This window comes from Caretta caretta, chromosome 11 (assembly GCF_965140235.1).
Source record: "Caretta caretta isolate rCarCar2 chromosome 11, rCarCar1.hap1, whole genome shotgun sequence".
In the NCBI taxonomy this organism is placed as follows: Eukaryota; Metazoa; Chordata; order Testudines; family Cheloniidae; genus Caretta; species Caretta caretta.
Window position 1 is genome coordinate 45,097,911 of NC_134216.1, and position 17,309 is coordinate 45,115,219.

The 17,309-nt window shown below is 43.1% G+C and overlaps 1 protein-coding gene across 11 annotated transcripts in view; it reads left to right on the top strand.

Annotated features, from left to right (window-relative positions):
• OSBPL6 (oxysterol binding protein like 6) overlaps nt 1-17,309 on the top strand; it is a 199,747-nt gene that overhangs the window by 162,408 nt on the left and 20,030 nt on the right. For 8 of the 11 annotated variants that reach the window (XM_048869611.2, XM_048869609.2, XM_048869606.2 and 5 more), the window contains 4 exons: nt 3,376-3,483; nt 7,715-7,852; nt 16,141-16,228; nt 16,456-16,709. In XM_048869611.2, the coding sequence (XP_048725568.1) occupies nt 3,376-3,483; nt 7,715-7,852; nt 16,141-16,228; nt 16,456-16,709 (588 nt within the window). The remainder of the gene's footprint in view (nt 1-3,375; nt 3,484-7,714; nt 7,853-16,140; nt 16,229-16,455; nt 16,710-17,309) is intronic. The other 3 variants (XM_048869610.2, XM_048869613.2, XM_048869615.2) reach the window with 1 other exon arrangement.

A 17,309-nucleotide genomic window follows, 5' to 3' on the forward strand; every position in this document is an offset into this window, starting at 1 on the left:
GGCCAGGGTTCGGGGCTCTCTGGGCACCAGCGGGCCAGCCCAGGCTTGAGGCTGCTCTGGGTGCCAGAGGGCTGGCCAGGACTCGGGGCTGCTCTTGGCACCGGCAGGCTGGCCTGGGCTTGGGCTGCTCCGGTGGGCTGGCCTCCGAGAGCGGGGGAGCAGGGGGAGCCTCGGATAGACGGGGCGGGGTAGGGGGCTAGCCTCCCCAAACTGGGGTGCACACACCTCCCATGATGCTGCGGTTCTCAAACTGGGTTGGGACACCAGAGTGGGTTGCAACGCCATTTTAATGGGATCACTAGGCCAAAGCCTGAGCCCAGCTCCAGGGGCCGAAGTCTGAGCCCCAGTGCCTGGGGCCGAAGCGTGGGCTCAGACTTCGGTCCTCCCTCCTGGGCTCATGTAGTAATTTTTGTCATCAGAAGGAGGCTGCAGTACAATGAAGTTTAAGAACTGCTGGTTTAATGGAACAGTTTGTTAAAGATAGTTGTAAAAAGAAAAGGAGTACTTGTGGCACCTTAGAGACTAACCAATTTATTTGAGCATGAGCTTTCGTGAGCTACAGCTCACTTCATCGGATGCATGAAGCTCACGAAAGCTCATGCTCAAATAAATTGGTTAGTCTCTAAGGTGCCACAAGTACTCCTTTTCTTTTTGCGAATACAGACTAACACGGCTGTTACTCTAAAAGATAGTTGTGTATGTCACATAGAGTGGTGACGTGCATTTATCATCAGGAGTTAACGGTCCATTAGCACTTCATACCAGGAGTTCTCACAGTCAGTGAAAAGAATAGTTACAGGAATTTGTAGAAACTTTTTGGTCTCCCGTTCATTTCCTCCTTTTAAATATACATATTTGCAGTGACTGATTAGCCACTGGGCCAATGGGGTCTGTGCCCAGAGGCCCTGGCTAATTGTAGGCCTCCCAGAAAAATGGGTGCCTCTGTGTCCCGACCCGCTCCACCCGCCCAGTGCTTCTGCTGAGGAGAGGGGTCAGGGTGCAGGGGATTGCCCCACTCCCCCCGCCCACCCGGCACTCCTGCCAGGGCAGGGGAAGCCCCAATGCCCCGACCCTGCTCCCTGGCAGGAGCTGTGAGCAGGCGGGGGAAGCCCCCGCTCCCCAACCCCACTTCCCGGGCAGGAGCGCCGGGTGGGCGGGGGAAGCCCCTACGCCCCAACTGCACTTTCTGGCAGGAGTGCCAGGCGGGCGGGGGAGACTGCAGGTGGAAGGGGTGGGGAGGGGCCCCTCTCGCTCTGGCCTAGGGCCCCACAAACACCTAATCCACCTATGCATATTTGTAATATTTTCCTTTGTCTTGAGTAGTAGCGGCTTAACAGAATGCCTCAAACAGAAAACAAAACAAGAACAGCCACACATCAGATACAATTAATCACTTTAAAAATCAGGAATAAAAGAATTCTATTACTGCATTACCGAAATTCTATTGACCCATCTGTCACTGTGCTTATTATTGCAAAACTCTGTTGACTTCTATAGGAGAAGGATTTGGACACTAGAGAGCAGAGCAGATTCCTACATCAGATGAGCTGAGATCAGACAACAAAAATAATAATATTGCCCCTTTTGCTCCACTAAAGTGTCACAACTAATCGCCTGCTTTGGGTATGTTTACACAGCAATTAAATACTCATGGCTGGCCCTTGCCAGCTGACTTGGGCTTGCAGGGCTCAGGGTAAGGGTACGGGTACATCTATGCTGCAGTTAAAAACCTGCTGCTGGCCCATGCCAGCTGACTCAGGCTTAGGCTAAGGAAGGAGATGTTTAATCCAATGAAGTGAGCTGTAGCTCATGAAAGCTCATGCTCAAATAAATTGGTTAGTCTCTAAGGTGCCACAAGTACTCCTTTTCTTTTTGCGAATACAGACTAACACGGCTGTTACTCTGAAACCTTTAATAGCGGTGTAGACCAATGATTTTCAACCACTTTTCATTTGCAGACCCCTAAAAAATTTTGAATGGAAGTGCTGGACCTCTTTGGAAATCTATTGCCTGTGTATATACAGTTGAATTAGTTTTCAGTCTAAGTTTTTGTGGACCCCTTAGGCATAGTGGGGGTCCGCAGACCACAGATTGAGAATTGCTAGACATTTGAGCTTGGGCTCAGGTTGAAGCCCAGACTATAGGTCACTGTGAGGTGGGAGGTTCCCCGAGCCCAGATGTCTACACTGAAATCAAACAGCCCCCTGAGCCCGAGTCAGCTGGCATGGGCCCACTGTGGGTATCTAACTGCACTTTAAACCTAAGGGGCTGTTTAACTGTGGTGTGGACATTCAGGCTTGGGCTGGTGTCCAGGCTCCAGGACTGTGAGTTGGGAGGGTCCCAGAGCTTGATAGCAACTAAATAGCCCCTTACCTGGAGCCCTGTCAGCTGGCTTGGGCCAGCAACAGGTGTCTAATTGCGGTGTAGACATACCCTTTGTGATTTCTTGATCTTGTCTCCATGCCTTTCCTGTGTCATTGTCTTCTCCTGGAACATTTTCCTGACCTCCCACCCCCAGTCCCTCCTTAGAGCACACAGCTACCAAAAGACCTGTACAACCTAATCCTCGCCTCAGAATGTGTTAATAAAACAGACAATAGGAAATGAAAGTAGAAGGAAAACTTGAAATAAAAAATTGTGTAATTACAATATATGAACTAACTTTATTGCTACTTCCTGTTGCATCCCATCCCCCCATCCTATGTGTATATAGAGTGTGAACCATTTGGAGCAAGAATCTTGTCTGTGTATTTATCTGTAAAGGTCTTGTTCACCTTGGGCTGTGAATAAGTTGACACTAATGTTTCTGTGTATGCATTGTATGTTTCCCTTAATGTGAGTATTTTGAAAATCACGTCATGAGCCAACTGTTCTGTTTTTGCATTGGGGTTAGCTGTTTCCTTTGATTCGCTCTTCATGCTGGCAGCCCAAGCTTAGTACCTGCCTCAAAGCTGTAACACAAGTGGTGCCTCTTTTGGTACGTGGGTGGGGGGGGGTATCTCCTTAGTAATCTGATGCAGCTTCATTCGTCCTTGCTCTTTTCACACCCCATTTTCAGAATGTGCATAACCCAGTGGTATATCTCCCAAACACTTTGAGCTACACAAAGAACGAAGACGGGCAGAATATCATTGCTGTGTAATGGAAGAACATCACTCTCCTTAACATGTGAAATTTACTGAAATCAAAGGGAAAAAAAACCCCCGATATGAATCACATACCTGATGGCCAGAAAGGGTATAAAAATGCAGCTAAGGAGATTCTGTAATTTATTAGGACACTTCTGGGAAGTATGTAGTTCAGCTTCTGTTTTTTTTGGCTCTGTTTTATGCTTGCTTTTTCATTTTAAATTAAATGTGCAATTTTTATTTTAAGGCTCTCAACCAGAATGCTGAACTAAGGAGTCGCTTGAACAGAATACATTCTGAGTCTGTTATTTGTGATCAGGTTGTCAGTGTAAATATTATCCCTAGTCCCGATGAGGTAAGACTTTGGCCTTTAATGGAATTAGTGTACAATCGAACCTAGCTAATTCTCACTAATAACTGAGAGACCTTGTGCAAATTATTGAATTTTGCAAATTGTAAGTTGTACAAGCACATTTATATATTAAAAGCAAGGAGGATATATTCTGGAGTATCTTTCATGAAAACAGTGAAGTTTTAGCCATGTGAGATCTCACTGGAGAACTCTGCTATTAAACCTCTGCTGAGAAAGGGAGAGACTTCACTGATTTTGAGTATAAATTATTGCATATGGATTAGTGAAGTGGGAATTAGTGAGATTCTGTTGTATTTTTATGTAATCAGATGAGTACCTGAGAATGACTGTATCTTGATTGCTTGCAGTGTATCAGGGCCCAGTCCTGCAAATGCTTATGGGGCCTGGTGCTTATTACTGTAGATGGTCATTAGAACGGCCATACTGGGTCAGACCAGTGGTCCATCTAGCCCAGTATCCTGTCTTCCAACCGTGGCCAATGTCAAGTGCTTCAGAGGGAATGAACAGAACAGGGCAATCATTGGGCGATCCACTCCCTGTCATCCACTCCCAGCTTCTGGAAATCACAAGCTACTGATACTCAGAGCATGAGGTTGCATTCCTGACCATCTTGGCTAATAGCTGTTGATGGACCCATCCTCCATGAACTTACTAGTTCTTTTTTGAACCCCCGTATAGTTACGGCCTTCGCAACCTCCTCAGGCACTGAATTCCACAGGTTGACTGTGTGAAGTAGTACTTCCTTTTGTTTGTGTTAAACCTGCTGCCTATTAATTTCATTGGGTTACCCCTAGTTCTTGTATTATGTGACGGAGTAAACAACACTTCCTTATTTACTTTCTCCACACCATTCATGATTTTATAGATCTCTATTTTATTCCGTCTTAGTCATCTCTCTTCCAAACTGAAAAGTTCCATTCTTTTTAATCTCTCCTCATACAGAAGCTGTTCCATATCCTCAGTCATTTTTGTTGCCCTTCTTTGTACCTTTTCCAATTCTAATATTTCTTTTTTGAGGTGTGATGACCAGAACTGCACACAGTATTCAATGTGTGGGTATATCATGGATTCATATGGTGGTATTATGATATTTTCGGGCTTATCATCCATCCCTTTTCTAGTGGTTCCTAACATTATTAGCTTTTTTGACTGCTGCTGCATGTTGAGCGGTTATTTGCAGAGAACTATCCACGACTCCAAGATCTCTTTCTTGAGTGGCAACAGCTAATTTAGACCCCCATCATTTTGTATGTATAGCTGGGATTGTGTTTTCCAATGTGCATTACTTTGCATTTATCACAGTGAAGTCAAGGGGATCACTGAACAAAGTAAGCACTATGCTGGCAGTAAGTGTTTGCCAGATCTGGTCCTTAATGCCTCTCTATCCTCAGTCAACAAAAAATACCCTCTATTGAGTATTTGTGTGAATGGCAGTTCAGTTTACTTCACAAGAAGAATAGATCTGAATTTGGGTATATATCAGAAATTACAAATTAATGTTGTGTGTCTATCACTGTTGTCTGTGTTGGTATTTCACCAATATGTTTTCCATCCGGCATTTCCATTCAGAAGTGTGTTTTTCAGATGTGTCAAGACATTTCCGTTGAGGTACCATTTGTCTCCTAATTATTTTCCCAACGAGAAAGAATAGTCTAAATCTATGTTAAGATATTTGTGTGTTTGATTTTGGAAAGTCCAAAATACAATTTGATTGGAACCCAGCATTGTAGAATCTGTAGATGGAGGATAACATGTCCAACAAAGGAAAGGCACAACGATCTGGAGTTAAAGCTTTAACACAGACTTTTTTTTAATTCTTTTTATTTTGTTTTTGGTGGTTAACATTAATGTTACTTAGTTATTACTTTTCAATATATACACATATATTTTGGCATAAATGTGTATTGACTGTTGGAGCTCAGAGAGTTGGACCTGTTTCATCAGGTCTGAATTTGACTCCTTCTCTTCATCTCTCTGCAATGTAGTCATATGTACAGTGTGGGTATATTTTTCAATCAGGCTAATATGTGGCCTCCCTGTTTGCACCTGCATTTTTGTACCCCAAAATGAATTATATGCAAAAATTTGAGCAGCTGCCCCTCCAAGCTATTCAAATTATTACAGCAATTCATTGCGCAAGTGACATTTGTTCCTGCTGAAGGCAGGCTGTGTTTCTGAAAATGCACTCCACAGTATTTTTTTAAATCAAGTTTAGAAAAAAGTATTCACATTCTGGCATATTTACAAACATTTAATACTTTGTTTAATTTGATTTCTTCAGCACTTATACTTGGCTCTGGTGCATTACACTAATTAGCAAAAAAAAAAAAAGTACAGTCCATGCAAAATTTTAAAACTTTAATGGCCTTCTTATATAAATAACAACAATAAACTAGACCCCTCTGATGATTATGATCAGTCAAACACCATAAAGCATCAACAAGCTCACAAAAGCCCCATCACTTAAACACTCATTTTCCCAAACATCAGTGGTGAACAAAAGGTGTTTAACTTATATTTTTTGTATTTATAATTAACTATTGTACAAATTGAGACAACTTTGTAAAATAGTGTTACAGTATTAGTAGCTTGTGTAGACTAACATGTCAACAAAAAAGTTTTCAGGGTTTCTGTGCTGAGGTTAGTAAGGAGTGCACTTGTACTCCGAACAGGAATTGTTTCATTGGGTCCCAGGTGTATTGTATCTCAGCAACTTTTGTACTGCATCAAATGTACACAATTCAGAAGTAAAGATATATTTTTCTAACTGCCAGCCCTGTAAGCTCCCCCTGGGAGTTGAGTGTCAAGTTGGCCCTTTTCTTGTTCAAGTATCATCATCATTAATTATAACTTGGAGCCAAATTGTGGGCCCCAGATCTGTTCATGTTCCTCCTTTTCCCAGATGCCATAGAGGCTGCTCTGTAGGTCTGAGAACCATCACACGAGGACAAGATGATAATTTTGTGCAGTCTCTCCACACCGTGGAAACCTCCTTTAAGGGAGTATTTTGGGGGCAGCTTGTTGTGGAGGAAGCCTGGGCTAGATGGCATCAGTGGAGCCATAATGCTAGAGAGTTGGGCAAGTGACAGGAGGAGCGGGAAGGGCTTGTGTGGAGTCACAGGGCCTCTGTATGCTGGCTATGGTCTTCTGCAGAGTCTTCACTGTCCTCATGTGTCTCAGCAAGTATCTGGGACGTGTGGGAGAGAATCCTCTTGTTCATTCCACAGTGGAGCAATCCTGACTCCTCTCTCCACCCCAATGGAATGATATAGGGAAAACCTCTCTGAATTTTTTTCTCCCTCTCTCCGGGTTGTCCCATGGAAAGAGTAATGTATCCCATAGTGTACAATTATATTGATTCAAGCCATACCAGCTCATTCTCCTTAGCTGTATTGGCTCTTTGGTGCTAATATCAATAACCATTTATTGTTATCCAAAGTAATCCGAATATGACTCCGAGTACACACAGGGAACTGCTGTATGGAGTAAGAAGTTGCAGTAATCACTTTTCTGAACATCGCCATGTTTCAAGAGATTATTTTGTCACTACTGAAATTAAGAGGGGCATTCATTTGAAAATAATAATTAAAAATAACCCCTCAGCCTTTTAAGCCATTTTTTTGTTTTGATGAAGGATAGTTCCCATGTGGTTAATGAAAAATATTATGAAAGATGTCTCAATCCCAAACGTCTTTGGAGCTCATAATTGAAATGCTTTAGCACTATACAACAAAAGTCCACAAAGCTGTTCCTCTGGGTACAGAATCCAGATCCGTGATTATACACACTACTGAAGCTTAAAGAACAAGAGGACTTGTGGCACCTTAGAGACTAACAAATTTATTTGAGCATAAGCTTTTGTGAGCTACAGCTCACTTCATTGGATGCAACAAGTGCCACAAGTCCTCCTTTTCTTTTTGCAGATACAGACTAATACAGCTGCTACTCTGAATACTGAAGCTAGCTTACTTCTGCTTCTGAGTAGGACTGTATCTCATTTTGATGGATGTGTAATTATTCAGAGGACTAGATTTTTTTTTGGTAATATTTCAAATCTCGTTTGTTAATTGTATGGAAATGTTGGCCCAAATATGTACTTCAAATAAGTGTTTCACATGGATAATTTTTCCTACGCTCCATCTCTTACCCCGTATGCACTAGTTTTGTCTATTAGAAATAGTATTTTAAGTCCTTATGTTTGTTTTGTTTACAGACTGGTGAACAAATCCATGTCAATCTCCCCTTGTCTCAGCAAGTTTCTCATGAGAGCAGGCTCTCTATGTCTGAATCTGTCTCCGAATTCTTTGATGCACAGGAAGTGCTTTTGTCGGCAAGCTCATCAGAAAATGAGGTAGGCCATAGCACTGTGTCATGTGCTGTTTGTCAATAATCTTAATAACAATGGGATCAGATAGCATAAGACAACAATTACCAAATGAACCTTTGACCCTAATTCGGAAATGTTCTGTAAGTAGCATTGACAAGTAATCCTGAGACTCTTAAGTGTTCCATGGAGAGTCACAGCAATTAGAATTATTGTGTAGAAATGCAGTGTATTTGGTATCTATCCTTGCTAGACAATGCAAATCTCCATATAAGGGTAAGATGGAAGGGATCCATAATGTGTGTCTGTGGGTGGCCACTAATCTGGATGAAACCATCTGAATTAAAAAAAAAAAATTACACAAAGTCACTGTCTGTGACTGAAAGTATAGGTAGTATCTGGAAAACTGGGCAAGGGGATTGTTCAACTTTTGTGCAAACTACAGCAGTCAGGAATAGTTCAGGCCACAGAACAATGCTGCGATCCCTAACTCTCCTGGGTTGTTCCAGATGTTTACGTAGCATTTGGAATGGTGTGCTGAGCATTTACACTGCAGAATTCTCCCATGCTTGGATGAGTGGCATGTGGAACTTCCCTTAATTTTTTCTTCTGTTTGTGCTAGACAGTGTCTCTAAATCCCCTACTGTGGTTTTTGTGGATAATCATGTGCTTTTAACTACGACTTTTTAAAAGTGCTATTGTAGAATTTCTAAATGGAATCACTTCATCTTTCCAAATAGCATCACTGTTGAATCCTGAGCCCTTAGTGATAAAGTTTGCACGCACATTCTTTAAGAGCTGCAATAATCCTCTTCTGTCTAGCCCCTTGTTGTTACCTTGCCTGCTGTTAAATTACATTGCACTTGTACACCTTTTCAGGCTTCATTTTCCTAACCCTACACTATACCACACAAAGAAAAGTGATTTCACACTTTAGGGGGAGGGAGCAACATCCTGTTGTTACATAGCGACTGCCTGATGTGAAAGGATTGGGAGCAAGTGGCAGATTTCTTGCCCTGAACACCCAACCTCCTTAGGAGAGCAGTAGCGTCTTTGCAGGGTGCTGATTCAGCAGATTTCTCAACACTACAGACTAGCTCAGAGAGTGAATTCCCCAACTGGATGTTTCCATAGCTGGTACCTTGAAATTAAAATAAATAAAAAATAATTGTAATCCATTTAAAACATATAAGAACAATGTTGCTCTTTAGGATGCATAGACAAATAAGACCTTCAAATTGTTTACTGAAACCAGCAGCTCCAGGTTCTACTTCAACCTCAGTCAGAGCATCTGCTGTGAGGAGCCTTTAATGTTAACATGATGCAGACTAAAGCACCCCTGAAGAGAGACACAGGACACTTAAAACTCTTTTGTATTCTACTACCCACTGCCACATGTAAGGCTTGGAAGTAGCTGAGAGTAAAAGCATCTTTTAATAAAAGAAGAAAATAGCTAGTTTCTCTATTTAAGGCAACTTGAGAGCCAGCGAAAATAACTTCATAGGCTTCACAGTGGAGATCCCACAACTCCACCAGGTGAAACACAGTCTAGGCCAGTGCTTCTCAAGCTATCTGATGTGGAGGACCGGCATTTTTTTTTCCAATGTGCGTGCAGACCGGCAGCCGATGGCTTGGGGACCGGCAGCCGGTCCGCGGACCACCACTTTGAGTAGCACTGGTCTAGGCTACTATCAAATTTAGCAAAGGGAACAAATCTTCAAGGAGTGAAAGCATGCAAAGGCCTCCAGTGTTTTTGTTATTTATCTCAAGCGAGCTGCTGGATGCTTAGCTCTTTGGAAAATCCGCCTTTAGTTTAAAAAACAGACTCTTTTCTTTAACTGTATTATTCGACTTGCCATCAAAATAAATAGTTTATTTTAGCCCCTTTTGGAGATAGGAAAAACCATAATTTTCTTCCTTACTCCCCCTAATCTCAGGGCCCCGGATTGCGGTATTTTCAGTCCCTAAGGGCTGGAATCTATAACCTGAGCTGCTCACAGGAGGGTTCCTCCAGGAACCATCCCCCAACTAATGTAATTGTTTTCAGCACTTTGAGATCTATGGATGAAGAGCACTACAAAAGAGCTAGGTTTTATTATTATTACGGTTACTGTTTTAAACTGAAAATCTTTTAATTTTATAATTGGAATAAACCTCTCCAGGGAGTACAAATGACTGTGCAAGGCTTGGGAGTTCAGCTTCCTGCTTCACTGAGCACCTAGCCTGTGCTGGTGTCACCTAATACCGAACCAGCTTGTTGTTGCACTGCATCCATTGTGATGGTCGGCAGGAAAACCGCTTCTTACGTCGTTCACCCCAGTGAGCAGCTCTTTTAGTTACTATCTGCTGACCAATCGATACAGAGAGAGGAGAGAAACCAGGGAATGCCTGACAAAATCAATTCATTTATTCAGGGGGAAAATATTAATGAAATAACAAAATAACCAATTTTTTCCCTTCTCTCATTCATGTGTGTGCACATTAATTAATTTTGAGGAACAGAAAGTGACTGGGAGGATACTTAAAAAGTTTTTGCTCCTGTTCTACAATAAATACCATTCTGCATATGCTCTTGTCATAGGGCAGTGTGAGGTATTTTACAAGTTCAGGACTGGCCAGTTTATTTGGGTTTGGCAGTACCCAATAAGGGGCATCATGCCAGGGAAGACGTTGGATCAGTGGCTAATTGGAAGTGAGACCTACCCAGGAATGGTGGGAAGAGCCAGTCCCAAACCATCCCCCTACCTCCCTTGCAAAGAACCTTTTCCCCCCAGTTCTTCTGCCTGACCTCTCTCTTTCCTGGTGGCAAGCCCTATCCCCTAACTCCTGGATGTAAGAAGCAGGGGGTGGATAGCTCTGAGTAGTTTGAGCAGATGTAGAGTGGGGGAGTTCCTGGCACAGAGCCCATAGCAGCTCCATCCCAATGATCAGGCTGGTGGGAAAGGTCAGTTCTGTGTAGAATGGAGCCTGTGCAGTCGGCACTTCCAGCACCTGTGCTAAGAGGGGAATGGCCTTTGCTAGCAGGTAACCAGGGAGGCCTTAGGAAGGTGACTGGGGACAGGGCGTGGGAGAAAGAAAGAAGATGAGTTTCGTACATTCCCATCTTTTGTCTTAGAACATGACATTCATGTTAAGGGTTAAACTCCTCTCTTGTGATGTGGCATTCTGCAGCTGCCACCACTATAGTGCTCTGCTGCTATCTGCCCAAAAGGCAGGTGGGGGATGCTGCTATTACTTACAAAAGTCAACTTCTGCCCTGGGCTGAGCCATATGTGTTTATTGGGAAGAGGGGGTATGGAGCCTATTACTTCCAATTTCCCCCTGAAGCAAGTGGACAGAATCTCTATTACAGCCACTGAGGGCTTGTCTACACTTACATTTTATAGCGCTCTAACTTGCTGGCTCAGGGGTATGAAAAATCACCCCTCTGAGCGCAGCAAGTCTGAGCACTTTAAAGCGCTAGTGTAGACCAGCTCCGAGCTAATCCCCTCATGGAGGTGGATTACCAGGAGCGCTGGGAGAGCTCTCTCCCCACACTAGCGCGCGACCACACTCACACTTCAAAGCACTGCTGTGGGAGCGTTCCCGCGACAGCGCTTTGACGTTTCCAGTGTAGCCATGCCCTCAGGAGCACATCACGGGTAGGACCTGGCCTCTGTCCTGGCCGTGCACCCATGGGGATATGTTCTGCTGACTAGCATGTTTAGCACTCCAGAGTATACGGGCTGCTATCTAGGATATCTAGCATGGTTAGGCCGCCTGCTGAATAGCACATATGCTGTGCCTTGCACTGGCAGGATGGCTCTTTTATCAGCGACATGCTGGCACTTTCTGTTCCCCCAGCCCATGAGTCAATGAGGCAGGATTTCATAATTATCTAGTGTCAGTTTCTCTCTAGCACAACAGTCTTTTAAAACAGAGGAGGTAAAATTTTAGTCTTCATGTGGAGCTTGGTGAGTAAGGTACAGTGTGCCATATGTGCTCAGTTAAATTTGAGAAGCTAATTCCTTCCTTCCTTCCCACTTTCTCTGTGGAGCTTGTAATGTGGGGGATTACAAAGGAACACCGAACAGATGCTGAGTTAGTTCTCCTGTTTTATTCTTAACAAATCTGAATTACTGTTAAGATTTTTGACGATATTAAAAAGTTAAGTGAAGCATCATAAAATATTTTGGGTGATGAAAAATGAATGTCTTCTTAAATGACCCTTAACAAATATGGGTCCAAAAAGAATGCTTCATATCCAAGAGCATAATTTTGTTTTGGTTAGCTTGCTGTATGCCACAGAAGAAAGTAATTATTTTTTCTCTGTGTGTATTAAAGCTTTAAAAATATTGCTTGTTCAGTTTGGTAGGATTTTTTGAAACATTTCTCCCTTATCTGACGTTTGGAGGGCCACGGGGGCAGTATTAAAAATACCTTGACTAATTCTTTACATTTTTTTAGTCTATTTAAAACACAGTAATGAAATGATGTTGTACAATTGCCATGTTTTCCCTCCATCTTTTCGGCATTATTAGCTTACTCATGGTAGAGTGTGCCAATGTACTGTACCTTTGACCAGGAAAACTCTCAATTCTCTGGCACAGGATGCTACAAGAACAGTGTGGCCAGGGTTCTCCATCTGGAGAATAGAATTTCTTAATTCAATTTGTAGATCTACCAGGTGTACAATGTATTGTTACCATCTCCCTCTGGATCAGCTACATAGACATGAACAAATTTCAACATATTTTATAACATTTAAGCTTTGATTATCTTAAGTCACACTAATAATATATGTCTGACAATCATTACTTTGCAGTTTTCATGCATTGTGTAGTATTTTGGAATTTTCAACTTTTTAGGAAAAGAAAATTTTGTTTGGAAAGACCAACACAGATGTTTTTTAAAAATAATAATTTGCAAAATAACCTAACACTGATATCAGCTGAATGGCAAAAGCAGCTTCAAAATCAGGAATTTCTGTTTATATAACTTTGCTGTCCCTTGAGCTGTGATTTATTTTTTGTTCTACAGGATAAAAATATGCTAATTAAAGAGAGCTTATCAGGCAGGTTAAGCCTAAAAAAAGTAAAAATAACTCTTCTTAAAAAAACCTAACATCATTAATAAAGAATGAGTGCGAATTTGTGTGAGACAAGATGGATGGATCTTTTATTGGACCAACTTCTGTTTGTGAGAGAGACAAGCTTTTGAGCCACACAGAGCTCTTCTTCAGAGCGTATGTGTGGAACTATACATTATGTGGTATGTGGATGGAATGTAATTCTACTTGCTGTGACACTGGATCAGTCTGTTGCACACAATATGATACATCTCAAGTGGCCTGGTCCAGGGAGCAAACCTCGATGCTCCTTTTCCACTTCACCTTTGAAAGCTGACTGGCTTTCTAATGTCTCCCTAATGGCACATGTCCTGAGCTCCCCATTGTTCAGCTAAATGTTTCAGTCCCCAGATTACAATGGCACTGGCTTCTACAGGACAGTGTACTAGACAGGAAAACTGAAAGCAGGAAATTAACCCTGGGGCTTGGTTACATATAAAGTGGAAACTCAGCCATTCTGAAGCAGTATGGGAAAAGTTGTGCTGCATCACGGCTAAGTGATCCATCATGCAATTCCATTATCTGCCGATAACAAACACTTTCCTGCCAAGCCAGGACGGCATTTCATGAGGAAGCAAGTGGAAATGAAAGTTTAGGAGGAGGCACTAGCCTCATATTTACAAGTGCATGCAGGGCACAGACATATTTCTACCCTGAGCCATACTTTGATTATTGTTATGACGTGCTCTGAAATACCTGCTTGCAATATAAGTTAGGAAGATTGATTGTAATCTTTAAGGACCAGAGAGCATTTTGTGATGCCTGTATGATAAACTAATGAAATTGTGAGACACGTTTTTTAGAATTGCATGTATAAAATTGCTATGCAGGTTTTTTTGCATGCCCAATTACTGTGATTGCAAACTCCAGGTCATATGTCTGTACCATGCATTCATATATATATATATGTGTGTGCCTTGTATGTATGCACAGAGATCTAATTAGCTATTTGCATATGCAGTTACCACACTTGTGCACCCAGTCTTGCCCTGTATGACTGAATAGCCATACATTTGAACGTGTCAAACTACACTGTGCTCTGTTGCCATGTACACCTATGTATTGTACGGTGTACTGCACTGCACAGCAGAAAAAAATTCTTCAATTTTATTTTTAAAAAATGCTCAAAATCTAAATGAAATGTTATGTTTCAAGCCAAACAAAACATTTAGTTCAACCAGAACTCATTGTTTGGACTTTTCAATTCACCAAAAGCTTCAAAAAAATTTGTTTTGAGTCTGCCCAGAAGTAATTTTGGGTGGGTTTTTTTGTTTTTGTTTTTTGGAACTGCCAGGAAACCAAAAAAATCAGTCATTCACATAGCTCTACTTATAACAGAAGAAAAGCATTTAGAATATATTAACCTGGCAACCTCCCTTTGTCACTACCATAGGCAGACTTCCTGCTTCAGTACAGTGGTAGTAAAACAGTTTTTTTGGTTGTGCTATGACATTTAAGTGTGATCAGGCAATACAACAGTCTCACAGCAGCAACTTTGGTGACTTAAAATGGAAGGAAATAAAATAGGTCAAATTATGGTAAAAACTGGCTTGAACTCCTGATTTGAAATTCCTTCATCTGTTGGAGTGATGTTAGCAATAAGTCAGTTTAAAATGAGAGAAGTAATACTTGTGTTCATTTTTATTTTTCATTGTATGATACCTACCTGTGCAAAAAAACTCAGCAAATGTATTACATTTATTCATATACACACACACACACACACACACACACACACACACGCAAAAACCTAAGTGAACTGGTTGCTCCATAACCTGAAAGTCAACAGATTTGTACTCTGATGGATGCACAGGGAAAGCAAATTCCAGAGCTCGAGGGCTGTGTACTGTGAAAGCCATGTCTCCAAACCTGATATTTAAAAATAAGGGCCTGTTAGCAAAAGAGTCCCAGCTGACCTCAGGTATTGTGCTAGAACATGGGGAGAAAGACACGTAAGTAGATGAAGATGGACTGTATTAGCATTTTCGCTCTTTTAGGGCCTGATCCAACTCCTCTTCTATGTAGGTGCTTATACCACACTCATCACTGCAGTATCTGAGCTCATTACACTACTGCATTAAGCAATGTGACTAACATCTAATTAAGTGTTGTTTGTTCTCTTATCCTCTCCCTAGGGCAGGGGTGGGCAAACTTTGTGGCCCGCGGGCCACATCAGGGTTGCGAAACTGTATGGAGGGCCGGGTAGGGAAGGCTGTGCCTCCCCAAACAGCCTGGCCCCTGCCCCCATCCACTCCCTCCCACTTCCCGCCCCCTGACTGCCCCCCAAAGAACCCCTGACCCATCCAACCGCCCCTGCTCCCTGTCCCCTGACTGTCTCCTGGAACTTTCTACCCCTTATCCAACCTCCCCGCCCCTTTACCATGCCGCTCAGAGCAGCAGGAGCTCGCAGCCACACAGCCTGGCGAGAGCCAGCCATGCTGCCCACGTGGTGGTGTGGCTGCGGAGGAGGGAGGACAGCAAGGGAGGGGCCGGGGGCTAGCCTCCCTGGTCGGGAGCTCAAGGGCTGGGCAGGACAGTCCCGCAGGCCATAGTTTGCCCACCTCTGCCCTAGGGGGAGACTTCAACAGGAGTGGGCGTGGACACACTAAGGCCACGTCTTCACTACCCGCCGGATGGGCGGGTAGTGATCGATCTATTCGGGATTGATTTATCGCATCTAGCGTAGACACGATAAATCTATCCCCGATTGCTCTGCCGTCGACTCCGGAACTCCACCAGGGCGAGAGGCAGAAGTGGAGTCGACAGGGGAGCAGCGGCCGTCGATTCCGCGCCGCGAGGATGCAAAGTAAGTGATTCTAAGTTGATCTAAGATACGTCGACTTCCGCTACGCTATTCTCGTAGGGGAAGTTGCGTATCTTAGATTGACCTCCCCCGCAGTGTAGACCAGGCCTACGGGTGAACAAAGTCTAAGATAGAGTCATAAGTGAAATAAATTTGAAGGTCTTTGTTTGGCTCCATAACACTTAATTCAGTAAAATTCAATGAGCATAAAATTTCTCTTGGTGCTATTAGGGGATTTGTTCTTTGCACATGCAAACTGAATCAAACCTGGTAGACCTAATTTTAGCTCTGCCAGGCTAAACGTGGTTCCTTTGAATGTTTGTTTTGCTTAATTTATTTGTGTTTTTACTGTATAAGTGATGTCCTGGATTTCATTCACTAATTTTTAAATTTTTTCTTCTGTAGGCTTCTGATGATGAATCCTATATCAGTGATGTGAGTGATAACATATCTGAGGACAACACCAGTGTTGCAGACAACGTTTTCCGACAAAGTATACACCATATTTTTAAAAAACTTCAGAAAATTACATTTGTTTTCAGATCATGAGCCAAATTTACTGCTGGTATAATCAGGCACAATTCAGCTGAAATCAATGGAATTGCACCTGTAGTGCAATTCCAGTGGTGAATTTGGTCCCATGAATGAATTTTGTTATGTTTTTAAAGGGGAGATTTCAATACAATTATATTTTCTTCCTCTTCTTCTCCCCCCATGCAGTTCTTAATGGTGAGCTAGCAGGAGGTGCATTCAGGAATGGACGTCGGACTTGTCTCCCAGCTCCCTGTCCTGATACCAGTAATATCAATCTGTGGAATATTTTGAGAAATAATATTGGCAAAGATCTCTCCAAAGTCTCCATGCCAGTTGAACTAAATGAACCTCTTAATACTTTACAACACCTTTGTGAAGAACTGGAATACAGTGAACTCCTGGACAAAGCTGCTGAAACTGATGATCCATACGAACGCATGGTAATAAATTTAGTACAGCACAACTTTGTATATGCAAAAGCTTAGATTTTTCTCATCTTCCCCAGGGGCTCTTGTGTGTATCCTGCACAGGGTTCCATTTTGTCATTCCCCTGGTTCATTGTATATGTGAGATTGCCCAGAGAAATTGCGAGACTTTTGGAACCGTAATTCCATCAGCATCCAGATGATGCTGATCTCATCAGAGGCGCCGTCTTTCTGAGTTGCCATAGGGTGCTCGATCCCCATTCCGCCCCAGGCCTTGCCCCCACCCCGCCCCTTCCCCAAGCCCCCACCCCACTCCCGCCTCTTCTCAGCTGTGACCCCGCCCCACCCTGTTCCGCCCCCTTCCTCCGAGCACAGCCCACCATCACTACCCTCACACCACAGTACCTCCTGCACGCTGCTGAACAGCTGGTTGGCAGTAGGCGGGAGGGGAAGGAGCTGATCGACAGGGCCCACCGGCGAGCAGGAGGCACTGGGGGGAAAGGGCAGAGCTGACTTGGGGGGGGCTGCTGGTGGGTGCTGAGCACTCACTATTTTTTTCTGTGGGTGCTCCAGCCCTGGAACACCCATAGGGGCAGTGCCTATTCGTCTACAGTC